The sequence below is a fragment of the Trichomycterus rosablanca genome, chromosome 5, assembly GCF_030014385.1.
Source record: "Trichomycterus rosablanca isolate fTriRos1 chromosome 5, fTriRos1.hap1, whole genome shotgun sequence".
Lineage (NCBI taxonomy): Eukaryota > Metazoa > Chordata > Actinopteri > Siluriformes > Trichomycteridae > Trichomycterus > Trichomycterus rosablanca.
This window is the reverse complement of record NC_085992.1, coordinates 22,572,537-22,586,881: the sequence shown is the minus strand read 5'-3', so window position 1 is coordinate 22,586,881 and position 14,345 is coordinate 22,572,537. Positions and strand designations below refer to the sequence as shown.

Below are 14,345 nucleotides of genomic sequence, written 5' to 3'. Positions count from 1 at the left end.
TGAGAAATCATCACTAGACAAAATTACATTATTGATTGACCATTCAATATGATCTTTGGTCAAAGCATGCCTTTGTCTCGTCAGGCGTCTGCACGCACGAATACGCGTTACAGGCAAAATGAGCTCAGACAACTTTGTTTGGGAGGAATTTGGATGGAAAGCCTATGGACTATACACGTCGTGGGAACATTACAAACACCGATGTTAAATGGATCATAGGGGACTGTGGGTCTACGTGACAATATACGTGTTGCATCTAGAAATGGTTCATATTAGTACCCTGAGCACCTGTGTTCAGTGGCAGGGTTATGAACAGAAAAAGATCCTCACTTTTGCCAGATAATGTGAACAGCCTTGTCATTTTAAATAATTGCCGGAAAGCTGGGTAGCTGTTAACAACTCTATATAGGCATTGGTTGGCTTTCTAAAGATAATTTAAATTTAATAATCATAATTTTATATTTTTATTTTTTATTTTTTTTTATTTTTTTATTTTTTTTTATTGGTAAACTTTTTTGCAATAAAAATGTGCATAACTGTTCAAATTTTGCTTAGTTATTTTTGCAGTCGAATAATCACGATTAATTTTGTTCTTTAATCATGATTAATCCTGATTAAACATTTTAATCGTGTGACAGCCCTAATAAACACCTATACAAAATGTAAAATAGACACTTTTTAAAAGGACAAAACCAGGCCAGTAGATTACATGTCCCAATGTCCCACCTGTCCCTATTTGGTATACAACCATTAGTGTTATTACTGTTTTCAGTATACCACAAAACTATAGAAACCACCAGCACTCAGTTGTACTTGGTTACTGCTGTAATATTATTTAACAAAAGACTTGTTGAAGACTGCTAAAATAATGATTATAAAACGGATAGTTCCGTTCCTAAAATCTGATTGGCTGAGCCGCGTTCGAAGCCGTTGTAAAATCCCCGATAAACGCACACCTATGACCACCTCACATCATTCCATATTAATACGCCACTGAAAAGAAAAAGTTAATGTTATGTTCGCCCTCATGTTGCCTAGCAACACTGTTAATCGAACTACCTTGCGTCGCGGAAGAATGCTTTATTGTAAGTTTATACACAATAAATACATTTATGAATTAAACATTGTTGTATTTATTGTATTTTATGTTGACCGCCATTTTATAAAAGCAATAAGTCACTCGAGACCGTGCGTTACTGCTATGATTTTAGCACGGGAAAGAAGTTTTCCCAAAAAACGTCATTCCCGTGCTAAAATCACAGTAACGCACGGTCTCTCGTAGCTTATTGCTTTATTTTATTTTTATAAGTAACATTATTATTCTTAAAGTGTTACTCTTTGGTTTTGAACTTCCCAATTTCAAAAACTGCATGTTCTATCAACCTTTGGTCTACTATTAGTTGTTTTTCTAAAATTTCCTATTTTTTAGGGATTACCAAGAGAAGGACGAAGTCAAAGGCTTGGTGCAGGAGCAGCTAAACTCTTTGTCCAAGTGAGGAATGGTTTTTATTTAGCCATAAATATGGTGCACCACACCAGTGTCTGGTGAAGCTTTTAGCTCCAGATGTGCAGTGGTTGTATTAAAACAGCCTTCTAAAAGCACTGTGTGTTCACTGTGATTATGCCAGAGTTATTAAAGTAACATAGACCTAGAGAACGAAAAAACAGCTGAATGCATTTTTTCTGTCTTGGATAAGATTTACAGTCTGAAACAGTTTTATTAGGTATGCTTGGATTTACTGTTTATTCCTTTTCTTCTCAGCGACGTCAAAAGTGTCCTGCAAGACCCTGAGCTTAATCTGCTTCAACGCTATCTCCTTGTGTCCCGGTGAGTGAGTGTAAATGTTAGACCTATGGTCTTTTGTGCATTTAACTTTGCTGCAGCAGAACACAATGCTCATAGATTTGCTTTGGTCTGGAGTTAGGATCTGTAGTTTTAAATGCACAATGTGACATGCTCATCCCTTACTGATTTAGTGCTGCTGCAACCAAAAATCACAGCCATCTAGAGAAAAGGTTTGGGCAGAATGCTAATTCATGATGTGACATAATGATGTACAGTCAAGCCGGAAAGTCTGCACACCCCTTTCACCTTCTCCATGTTTTATTACATTACAGACTCATTCTATAATAGATTTAGTTAATTTTTCATTTAAAATAGCCCACAATGACAAAGTGAAAGCAGGTTTTTAGACATTTGTGCTAATTTATTAAAAATCAAAATGTAAAATATCTTATGTACACACCTTTTGATATGACACCCAAAAGTGAGCTGAGGTGCATTTTGTTTTCACTGATACTGCTTGAGATGTTTCTACAATTTAATTGGAGTCCACCTGTGGTAAATTCAATTGATTGGACATGATTGGGGATTGCCAACACCTGCCTATATAAGGTCTCACAGTTTATAGTGCATATCAGGGCAAACTCCAAGCCTTGAGGTCAAAGGAATTAACTGCAGACCTCAGAAACAGGATTGTGTCAGGGCATAGATCTGGAGAAGGGTACAGAAAAATTGCTGCAGCTTTACAGGTCCCAAAGAGCACAGTGGCCACCATCATTCGTAAATGGAAGAAGTTTGGAACCACCAAAAATCTTCCTAGACCTTGCCGCCCGGCCAAACTGAGCGATCGGAGAAGACGGGCCTTGGCCTGGGAGGTGAGCAGGAATCCGAGGGTCACTCTGACAGAGCTCCAATGTATCCTTGTGAAGATGGAAGAACCTATCAGAAGATCAACCATCCAGGCAGCACTCCTCAAATCACATCTTTATAGTAGAGTGGCCAGACGGAAGCCACTCCTTAGTAAAAGGCACATGACAGCCTGCTTGGAGTTTGCACCTAGAGAACTCTCAAACCATGAGAAACAAGATTCTCTGGTCTGATGAAACCAAAATTGAACTTTTTGGCCTGAATACCAAGCTGGAGGAAACCAGGCACCGCTCATCACCTAGCTAATGCCATCCCTACAGTGAAGCATGGCGGTGGCAGCATCATGATGTGGGGATGTTTTTCAGCAGCAGGACTGGGACGACTAGTCCTAATAGATGGAAAGATGAATGCAGCTAAGTACACCGAGATCCTTGATGAAAACCTGCTCCAGAGCGCTCTGTATAGTCTTACACTGAGTATTTAATATCACACACTGCAGAATATTTTATATAAAATATTCTAAAATAATCTGTTAGCAGAGTTGTCTTGTAAGGAGATATAGTTAAGAATTGAATATGTTTATTAGTTAAAACATAAGGACCACCCCCAAAAAAAGTGCATGGCAATGAAGATTTGGGTAAATTGTGCATGTCATGGTCAAGGATATATTAAATGTTTGGTAATGGTAGTTGCTCGTAGTATGCGTTGTTGAATTTAGCAGATATGGGCAGCATTACTTACTGAGTGACTTTGAAAGGGGCCAGATCATTATGGCCAGACAACTAGGTTGAAACCTCTCTGAAACAACAAGGGGTGCTTAGAGGCAGCAATGATGAGTAACCAGAAGAGGTCAGAGGAGGGACAAGTCACAAATCAATGACCAGTTGATAGTCCCAGTTGTTAGTCAGCCATGACTTACTGATGCCAGAGGACATAAAGGCTAGGGCATCTGGTACAGACCAGCAGAAGGGCCACTGTGGCTCAAAATGTGGATAATTTTAATATTGGTAACATGAAGAAGGTGTCACAACATACAGTGCACGTCGCAGTGCAGTCAGAGTGGCCATGCTAACCCCTATCCAACATCAAAAGCACCTACAGTGGGCACACAGGCATCAGAACTGGACAATGAAAAAAGCTCGACAGGCCAAACAAGCTCTGATTTACTCAAAGATCATGTGGACAGCAGAATCACAGGTGTAGGCTGTAGGATGATCCACTTCACAACATGATCCCAGATACTAAGATACCACAGGGCTCCTTCAGATGCCATGTGAAGTCCATGTGTCAGCAGGTCGTAGCTGTTTTGCACCATACCCTATAAGACCAAAAGGATTTAAATACCTCTGGTAATGACTGAATTGAAGTGTTAAAACCACATCCATTATGAACAGGTGTACACTGATCAGCCATAACATTAAAATCACCTCCTGGTTTCTACACACAGTGTCCATTTTATCAGCTCCACTTACCATATAGAAGCACTTTGTTGTTCTGCAATTACTGACTGTAGTCCATCTATTTCTCTACATACCTTTTTAGCCTGCTTTTACCCTGTTCTCCAATGGTCAGGACCACCACAGAGCAGGTATTATTTGGGTGGTGGATCATTCTCAGCACTGCAGTGACACTGACTTGGTGGTGGTGTGTTAGTGTGTGTTGTGCTGGTATGAGTGGATCAGACACAGCAGCGCTGCTGGAGTTTTTAAATACAGTGTCCACTCACTGTCCACTCTATTAGACACTCCTACCTAGTTGATACACCTTGTAGATATAAAGTCAGAGACGGTCGCTCATATATTGCTGCTGTTTGAGTTGCTCATCTTCTAGACCTTCATCAGTGGTCACAGGACGGTGCCCGTGGGGTGCTGTTGGCTGGATGTTTTTGGTTGGTGGACTATTCTCAGTCCAGCAGTAACAGTGAGGTGTTTATAAACTCCATCAGCATTGCTGTGTCTGATCCACTCATACCAGCACAACACACACTAACACACCACCACCATGTCAGTGTCACTGCAGTGCTGAGAATGATCCACCACCCAAATAATACCTACTCTGTGGTGGTCCTGTGGGGGTCCTGACCATTGAAGAACAGTGTAAAAGCAGGCTAAAAAAATATGTAGAGAAACAGATGGACTTCAGTCAGTAATTGTAGAACTACAAAGTTCTTCTATATGGTAAGTGGAGCTGATAAAATGGACAGTGAGTGTAGAAACAACGAGGTGGTCATAATGTTATGTCTGATCGGTGTATAACACAAATTTGCAATATCTTTCCAACTTTGTGCCAACAGTTTGGGGAAGACCCTTCCCTGTTCCAGCATGACTGTTCCCTGTGCTCAAAGCAAGGTCTGTGAAGACATGGTTGAACAAGATGCTGTGGAATAACTCCAACAGCCTGCACAAAACCCTGACCTTAAGCACATCGGTGGCTTATTCTTGCCAATGTTACTTTGGCTAAATGAGTACAAATGATGTCAACATGTCAAAATTTTAAAAAAAAAGATGATTTTTTTTTTTATTTAAAAAATGAACTAACAATATGGTGTTTCTGGTCTTTAAATGAGTGCACTTTATTACACATCAACCCACACTGAACCAGATCATGTTTTTGTTCCCTTTTAGTCTGTTTGGCGATGAGTCGGACCTGCAGTTCTGGAATGTGGCTGCACATTATATCAGATTCTTCGCTCAGGCGCGCCAGCTCAGCATGCCTGCTCCTGATGGAGATTCAAAGCCAGAGGGATCCCAGAGTACAAACCAGTGCCATCTGGATATCTGCTATGATATACTTTGTGAAAGCTCTTTCTTTCAGGTACGCATTAAAATGCATATGCATAAGAAGATAAAAGAGAACTGGAGTAGATATTGGATGATCACCTGCATATTATGCGTTTAATCACTCCATAATAATAAGCTTAGAAATAACAGTATTGGCAGGGGCAGTTTAGCAATGTGCTAAAGATTACACTCAATCATAAAAGTGAACGTTTTGGCTAGTGTGCACTATATCAGGATGGGTTTTGAGCTCAAGAGAGCCTTAGCACTTTATTTTTTATTAGGCATTATATGGGGTCTGAATAGCTTCTCAGCCAGAATCTTTATTCCTCAGGGCAAGTGGAGGACAAAAAAGTACCTTTCGTTAGGTTGCATCATGCTGGATGTTGTAAGATGCTAGCTTTTCAGGTCCATAAGGACAATCCAAAAAAACATCACAGAGTTGAATGCTCACTTTACCTTTTAAGAAGCAGATAGTGTGGATGCTGCAGAGTTTTAAAGTCTTGCAGACCTAGATTTGAACCTTGCCCTGGCTTAGCGTGTCTTCCAAGTGTCTGAGTAGATTTTCTTTCAGGATCTTCCACCTCCCATACACTTGCAAAAAGAAAGTAGTGAAAATTATCTTTTTTTCTTTCTAGTGCAGGCATTTCAGGTAGCACACGAGCCTTAGTACACAAAGTGCAATGATGAGCATAGACTGCTTTTTTTCCCAGAAGAGGGCAAACTGATTCAGGGGTTCATGTTCACTTCTGGAACTTCATGACTTTCAGTGGATTATACAAGCAGTGTAGAAATACCCTTTTTCTTATATTTGAGAGTTGTTTTATAAATACTGGTGTTTTATTATATGAAGTATATTAAATATTTAAATACACAGAGCATTTGTTTCATTTTAACGCAGCAAAAGAGTACCTTGTTGCTTGGATATATAAACCAATCAGGCATAACATTTTGACCACCTTCCTAATATTTTGTTGGTCCCCCTTTTGCTGTGGTATCTGGCACCAGGATGTTAGCAGCATATCCTTTAACTCCTGTAAATTGCAAGGTGGGGCCTCCATGGATTGGACTTGTTTGTCCAGCTCATCCCAAGGATGCTCGGTTGGATTGAGACTTGCGGCTATGCAGCCCCATAGGCAACAAACTGCGATGTACTGTGTATTCTGACACCTTTCTGAAGCATTACCAGCATTAACTTCTTTAGCAGGTTGAGCTGCAGTAGCTCGTCTGTTGGATCTGATCACTATGTCAGTGGTCAAAATGTTATGCCTGGTCGGTGTATATATATATATATATATATATATATATATATATATATATACAGTATATATAAATATTAGGGCTGTCGAAGTTAACGCGATAATAACGCATTAACGCGATTTCAATTTAACGCGATTAAAAATAATAGTGCCGTTAACGCAAATTCTAGTTAATGTTGAGACTTGACTGGTAGAACTACAACGCTCGGTTACATTATGTTAACAAACCGCAAATGAAAAACGGTGGCAAGTCCGACATGCCGTTTTTCATTTGCGGTTTGTTAACATAATGTAACCGAGCGTTGTAGTGATGCACTTATAAAGAAATAAATACACGCTATATTCACAAGTTGTCGGGAGCAGAACACTTTTATTAACTTATTCTGTTAAGGTACCAAATACCGGAAAGCTGAGTCAAGCACGTTAGTCCATGCACTATGGAAGCCCCAAAGGGTCAAAACACACTCACTTCGTGTAGAAACGGCCATCAAACCATTGTCACAATACAACCACAGAAAAGTCTGTTACAATAACTACGCCTTATCCCACCTAAAGCACCGCTGATCTACAATGTTTGCTGATGGAGAAATTCTAAACTACAATCTGACATTTACTGCCTAGTATGTGAGTGAATAAAACTCCCTTACAGTTTTCTCTTGTCCCAGCAGTTTTTAACATCAGTACATTTAGCATAAAATGTGTTCACCATTTTAATTGTAACATTTCACTTAAAAATCCTTGTTTTCTATAACATTTACACAGATTTTTTTTAATGCGATTAATCGCGATTAACTATATGAAATTCTGAGATTAATCGCGATTAAAAATTTTAATCGTTTGACAGCCCTAATAAATATATAAGAAGATGAGAAGATACTTTATTTGTCATATATACAGTGTATCACAAAAGTGAGTACACCCCTCACATTTCTGAAAATATTTCATTATATCTTTTCATGGGACAACACTATAGACATGAAACTTGGATATAACTTAGAGTAGTCAGTGTACAACTTGTATAGCAGTGTAGATTTACTGTCTTCTGAAAATAACTCAACACACAGCCATTAATGTCTAAATAGCTGGCAACATAAGTGAGTACACCCCACAGTGAACATGTCCAAATTGTGCCCAAATGTGTCGTTGTCCCTCCCTGGTGTCATGTGTCAAGGTCCCAGGTGTAAATGGGGAGCAGGGCTGTTAAATTTGGTGTTTTGGGTACAATTCTCTCATACTGGCCCTGGATATTCAACATGGCACCTCATGGCAAAGAACTCTCTGAGGATGTGAGAAATAGAATTGTTGCTCTCCACAAAGATGGCCTGGGCTATAAGAAGATTGCTAACACCCTGAAACTGAGCTACAGCATGGTGGCCAAGGTCATACAGCGGTTTTCCAGGAGAGGTTCCACTCGGAACAGGCTTCGCCAGGGTCGACCAAAGAAGTTGAGTCCACGTGTTCGGCGTATCCAGAGGTTGGCTTTAAAAAATAGACACATGAGTGCTGCCAGCATTGCTGCAGAGGTTGAAGACGTGGGAGGTCAGCCTGTCAGTGCTCAGACCATACGCCGCTCACTGCATCAACTCGGTCTGCAAGGTCGTCATCTCAGAAGGAAGCTGACGCACAAGAAAGCCCGCAAACAGTTTGCTGAAGACAAGCAGTCCAAGAACATGGATTACTGGAATGCCCTGTGGTCTGACGAGACCAAGATAAACTTGTTTGGCTCAGATGGTATCCAGCATGTGTGGCGGCGCCCTGGTGAGAAGTACCAAGACAACTGTATCTTGCCTACAGTCAAGCATGGTGGTGGTAGCATCATGGTCTTGGGCTGCATGAGTGTTGCTGGCACTGGGGAGCTGCAGTTCATTGAGGGAAACATGAATTCCAACATGTACTGTGACATTCTGAAACAGAGCATGATCCCCTCCCTTCGAAAACAACCTCTAAGATGACAACTGCCTTGCTGAGGAAGCTGAAGGTAAAGGTGATGGACTAAACCCAATTGAGCACCTGTGGCGCATCCTCAAGTGGAAGGTGGAGGAGTTCAAGGTGTCTAACATCCACCAGCTCCGTGATGTCATCATGGAGGAGTGGAAGAGGATTCCAGTAGCAACCTGTGCAGCTCTGGTGAATTCCATGCCCAGAAGGGTTAAGGCAGTGCTGGATAATAATGGTGGTTACACAAAATATTGACACTTTGGGCACAATTTGGACATGTTCACTGTGGGGTGTACTCACTTATGTTGCCAGCTATTTAGACATTAATGGCTGTGTGTTGAGTTATTTTCAGAAGACAGTAAATCTACACTGCTATACAAGTTGTACACTGACTACTCTAACTTATATCCAAGTTTTATTTCTATAGTGTTGTCCCATGAAAAGATATAATAAAATATTTGCAGAAATGTGAGGGGTGTACTCACTTTTGTGATACACTGTACATAGACAGGTGTACAGTACAATGAAATCCTTTCTTCGCATATTCCAGCTTGTTTGGTGCCCTTGGAGCAGACAGGGTTAAGGGTCTTGCACAAGGACTATGTAGTGTGCTGAAAAATGCTAATTTGAATTTTTTGTAAAATCAACATTTAGAAGAACAGAACGTAGATATACTTTTCATTGGCCCATATAATTGGACAGTCTGGAGGAAATATAGTTAGAAGTACAGATACAGATAGAATATGAACTTTTAACCCATAAATTAATACAAACTTGATCAAATCTTCAGATTATTTTTTTGTGCAGCCAGTATCTCAAATTATTGATTTTAAAAATAGTAATTTATGTCTGTCGTGCATTAAGTCTTGCAGTTTTATATTTCATGAGCTACTATTAAACACTGTAGAGATTGTAACCTTTTCCTAGCTTTGAAGGAAGAATTTTCTTGAGCATCCCAGTTGATTTTTGATGCCTTTGAATGGATGAAGGTATTTTAGATTTAAATATAAAATAGATATCAAAGTGGTAGTAAAAATGAAAATTGAGGGTTTTCCTTGGGGAAACATTAACCACATTAAAAATGTAAGTTCTCACTTAACACTTCTCACAAAACATTTATAATATTGCAGATGACTGGCTTTCAGGCATTTTAAATATGCAACATGTCACTTTTCATGTCTTCTTTTTATTGTTTCTTAGCTTGTTTCTTTTTTTATCACTTTGCCTTTGGGTGCCAGAGTATAATCATTAAGAATGGAAATGTACCACCAGGGAGGATTTTAACTTAAAAAAGTTCCTCTTTAGGTAGATCTTATAACCATCTCTTATTTTAGAGCCTAACAGCTGGATGTTGATGCTTGATTTTCAATAAGGGATTCTTTCTTTTTCTTTTTTTTTTTTTTTTTCTTTTATAAAGGCACTTATTGTGTAGCACATTTGATTGGTTGATCCGTGATCATTGTCCCTGTATGTGGGGTCCATAACGGCATGGTGTGGTGGAACTAGAGTGGCCTGCACAGAGCCCTGACCTAATCCCCATAATAACGTTCAGGATAAATTAAAATATTTATTGCACATCAGACCTCTTTCCTCCAACATCATTTGTTGACCACAAACTGACCGGACACCAGAGATGTTCACAAGTCACAAAATACAAGTCTGAGTCAAGTCACGAGTCTTTAGGCTAGAGTCCAAGTCATGTCACAAGTATTCAGATTAGAGTCCGAGTCAAGTCACGAGTCAATATAATATACACAAAACATATATTGGAAATGTAGCATAGAAATAAACAAATAATATGTAAGTTCAGATAAAAAAACAACAACAGATTAGCAACTGTATTTTGCTGTTTTAAGTAGTCCCTTTACTTTCTTAGTCATTGTGCAAATGAGTGTAATTTCTGTAACAAGAAGGTACCAGTTTAAAGCTTAAACTAATACGTTTTGTTTTAATTGCAAAACAAAAGAGCGCGATAAATCACTGCACAGTGGCCAAAATCCAAAACACAGCAAAAACAATCATAACCACGGTTTACCTTAGCTTATGTTCTTCCAGATGCTATTAAATTTATAACCGTGTGTTGTCCCATTAGATATATAAGCCGTTAGTTTGTAAATGTGCTTATAATTGAAAACCTTCAAAATTTTCTCGGTTGTAAAGTAAAACAAACTCGTTAGAAAGCCAATCAAGCATTTCATTGACAGTCATCTGTGTGACGCAAACTGATTAAATGCAAATAACAGCATTTCTTACTAAAAATTTTAATCAAAAGGTCTAATTGGTTCACAAAGCGGTCTTTCAACTATTAGCACCAATTCTGTAGGAGTGTTCCATTCACACCAGTTGTTCCTGTGAAGTGAACTAGGTAGGGTATTACCCCATTTTAGTGAGATTCCAATTCAACGGTAATGAAAATGAAGTGAACTTCAAATTGTGTAGGGAGTAGGGAGCGACGCTTCATCACTACGCCGGAAGCTGGCTGTAACATTTACCCATTGCATGCGTTGCGGGTTAAGACGGCTGGAGCATTATTAGAAAGCAGAAAATGACACGATCAGAATGATGTCGGATCGACGTTTCATTCATCTTTAATAAAAACTAGCAGTAATGTGAGAATAACCAGTGAACTTCCAGAAACGCTGCACAATCCACCAAAAACACAGATGTAGCTCGTTCACTTTTACACCGTTAATCACAAACAATAAAACACCATGTGATGACATCACAAAGTGGATGTACAGGTTTATTCCCAGATATCATCACAATATGATAGATGGCTGGGCTTCATTAGTTTGATAGTTTAGAATGTAAAGAAATGCTCAAATGCTCAAAGAAATTTCGGTAACAAGACGCTGTCATGTACGTGATGACATCACAGGGTGTCCGAATAAATTCATTTAACCTGCTTAAGGTCCCATAGACAAGATCAAAATCATATGTCTACACACTTACATGTCCCTTACATGTCTAAGTGAGCATATGATACAGCTCTATGGTCAAGCTCTGATCTTTTTTTATTTTTGAATGCAGTGTCTACATTATAGCAAGGATCCTTATATCAACAGTGCTCCTCTTTTGAGTCATTGTTCCACACTACTTTATTTAGAGACTCTATTTAGGCTCTGATTGATGATGTGCTCTCAATAATGGATTAGATTGAAAAGACTTTCTCTACTTACGAAAGAAACCCTAGAAAAAACAGCACCCATTTGGAGTAGATGATGGGAATGGGAATCAGTAAGAGGCTGCATAATTTATAATTCATTTAAACATCTTTTTTTTTAATCTTGCGCTTGTTTGATGTGTATCTTTTGATAAACAGGTTCTCTGTTGTTAAAGCTTTCAGAAAATAATTAAAGTGCTCTGTTTACATATGCTTTCTTTTTTCCTTATTTTCTTTTATTCATTCATTCATTCATTTATTCATTCAACAAAACAGAAGTTTCAGCTGGAGAGGGTTCACCTGCAAGAGGCTAAGCGGTCCAGCTACGAGCACACCAAAAAATGTGCAGACCAGCTTCTTCTCTTGGGCCAGGTTAGTTCTTTTAAAACAGATCATCACATTAGCAGTGGTTAGACACGTCTCTGGCTGTTTATAATAAAATTTTTTGGGTAATATTAATTTTGTAGATGTAACTTTTGCAGATGTAAGTATTAGATTTTTGCAGCAGAATCTCTCAAAATGTGCACAGTTTATGTTGTAATAAATTAAAACTAGTACATGTTGTAATAGTAGTTGTAGAGCAATGCAAAAATATCAAAAATGGTAAAAAATGTATGCTCCAATGACATAAATACTATTTACAAACCTTATTTCTGAAAAAGCTGGGATGTTTTGTAAAACACAATAAAAATGAATTGATTAGCCGCTCAGATGGCACAGCAGTAAAACACGCTAGCACACCAGAGCTGACATTTCGAGCTCGAATCTTTCTTTCGAATCTCAGTTCTGGCTGGGCTGGGCGGCTATATGAACAACGATTGGCTTGAAATAATTGGGGGAGAAATAATGCGTACAGGGTGTGGCGCTCCATACACAAAGCTGATCCGCATATGAACTCGACTTGTGCAGGTAAAAAGAGTCGGCTACTGCACACGTGTCTGAGGTGACAGTCTCGCTCACTTCAATCAGCAGTGGGGATCAGCATCGGTAGAGCGGAAGCCTAATGCAATCGGGTAATTGGATACAACTAGATTGGGGAAAAATGCGGAAAAAATGAATTGATGATTTGTTAACTCTCTTAAATGTTTATTTAACTGACAAAAGTAGAAAGAAAATATTTCCAATGTTTTCATTGATCAAATTTATTGTATTTTGTGAATATAGACACATTTAGAATTTGATACCTGCAACACACAAAACAGTGGATACAAGCGGTGCATTTTGGACATCCTATACTGTTCTAGAACATTAAATATAATTGCCTTTTCTTGCAGACTGACCGAGCAGTGCAGTTGCTCCTGGAAACAAGTGCAGACAACCAAAGCTACTACTGTGACTCGTTGAAGGCCTGCCTTGTTACTACTATTCCCTCCTCTGGACCATCTCAAAGCACCATTAAACTTGTGGCCACCAATATGATTGCCAGTGGAAAGCTAGCAGGTACATGAAAATGCAAGATATGAGCTGTACAGTACATTAATAAGAAAGTGGGAGTCCACCTGTTGCAATCTGAAATGACTGGACATAGTTTGGAAAGGCACACCTCGATCTATAAAGGACCACAATTGACACAAAAAACAAGCCATGAACACCAAGGAACTGTTGTCTGTGATTCTCCACAATCAAATCTATGGCAGGGCATGTATTAGGCATAAATATAGACATAAAACAATCTACGTTTTTGAGTCCTCCAAAGACTGTGGCCTCAATAATTTTGAAATGAAAGTAGCTAGGCACAAAGGCATTCTTTAGAGCACACGCAAAGTCAGACAGGGTATTACTTCACCCTTTACCTGACATTGACAAAGAGCCAAAGCCTGTGTTCTGGGCAAGTCTTTGAACATCCCTGCACATCATCCGGCTAATACCAATGCTACGGTAAAACATGGTGGTCGCATTATTATGATATTGGGTTGCTTCTCAGAGACTGATGAAATGAGGAACAAATAAATGCAGCCAAATTGCAAGAACATTCTTTAAAAAAAAAAAGAGTATACAAAAAATAATACAGAGGTGACAGGTCACCCTATCATACTGCCAAAACAACACCAAGGTGGCTTCTGGACAAGTCTCAATGTCCATGAGTGGACTTAAACCCCATCAAACATCTAAGGCCTGTATATGGCAGTTCACAGACACTCTCAATCAAATCTGACAGAGTTTACGAAAAATGGGATAAACTGTCCAATTTCATGTGTACAAAACTTGTAGAATTGTATCCAAAAAGGCTTGTAACCATAATTGCTGCCAAATGGGCTTCACATCTGATAACAAACAAACTTAAATTCTAGCAGATCTGTTGCATGTGAGTTTACAAGTTGCATTATGTAAAGTTAGCAGAATTAGTGTTATTGTTTAGGGTAACGTGGTTGTTAAAGGGTAAAAGGAGCTTCATTTAACACATCTAATTTAATTTAGCAGCTGATTGTTGTGTTAGAAAAGGTACAACATAAACCTGTAGAGCTGTGAGGTTTGACACTTCAGGCAATGGTGCATAGTCCCTCATGTGTGCAGGCTGTGTTCACTCTTAACAGCTAAAGCCTTTCTGAAATAAAATG

General features: G+C 39.0%; 1 protein-coding gene across 1 annotated transcript in view; it reads left to right on the top strand.

Moving 5' to 3' along the window:
• Nucleotides 1-14,345, top strand: part of wdr11 (WD repeat domain 11) — a 158,162-nt gene that overhangs the window by 132,415 nt on the left and 11,402 nt on the right. Inside the window, exons 21-25 of the mRNA XM_062994980.1 lie at nucleotides 1,430-1,492; nucleotides 1,763-1,828; nucleotides 5,275-5,464; nucleotides 12,064-12,159; nucleotides 13,062-13,227. Of these exons, the coding sequence (XP_062851050.1) occupies nucleotides 1,430-1,492; nucleotides 1,763-1,828; nucleotides 5,275-5,464; nucleotides 12,064-12,159; nucleotides 13,062-13,227 (581 nt within the window). The remainder of the gene's footprint in view (nucleotides 1-1,429; nucleotides 1,493-1,762; nucleotides 1,829-5,274; nucleotides 5,465-12,063; nucleotides 12,160-13,061; nucleotides 13,228-14,345) is intronic.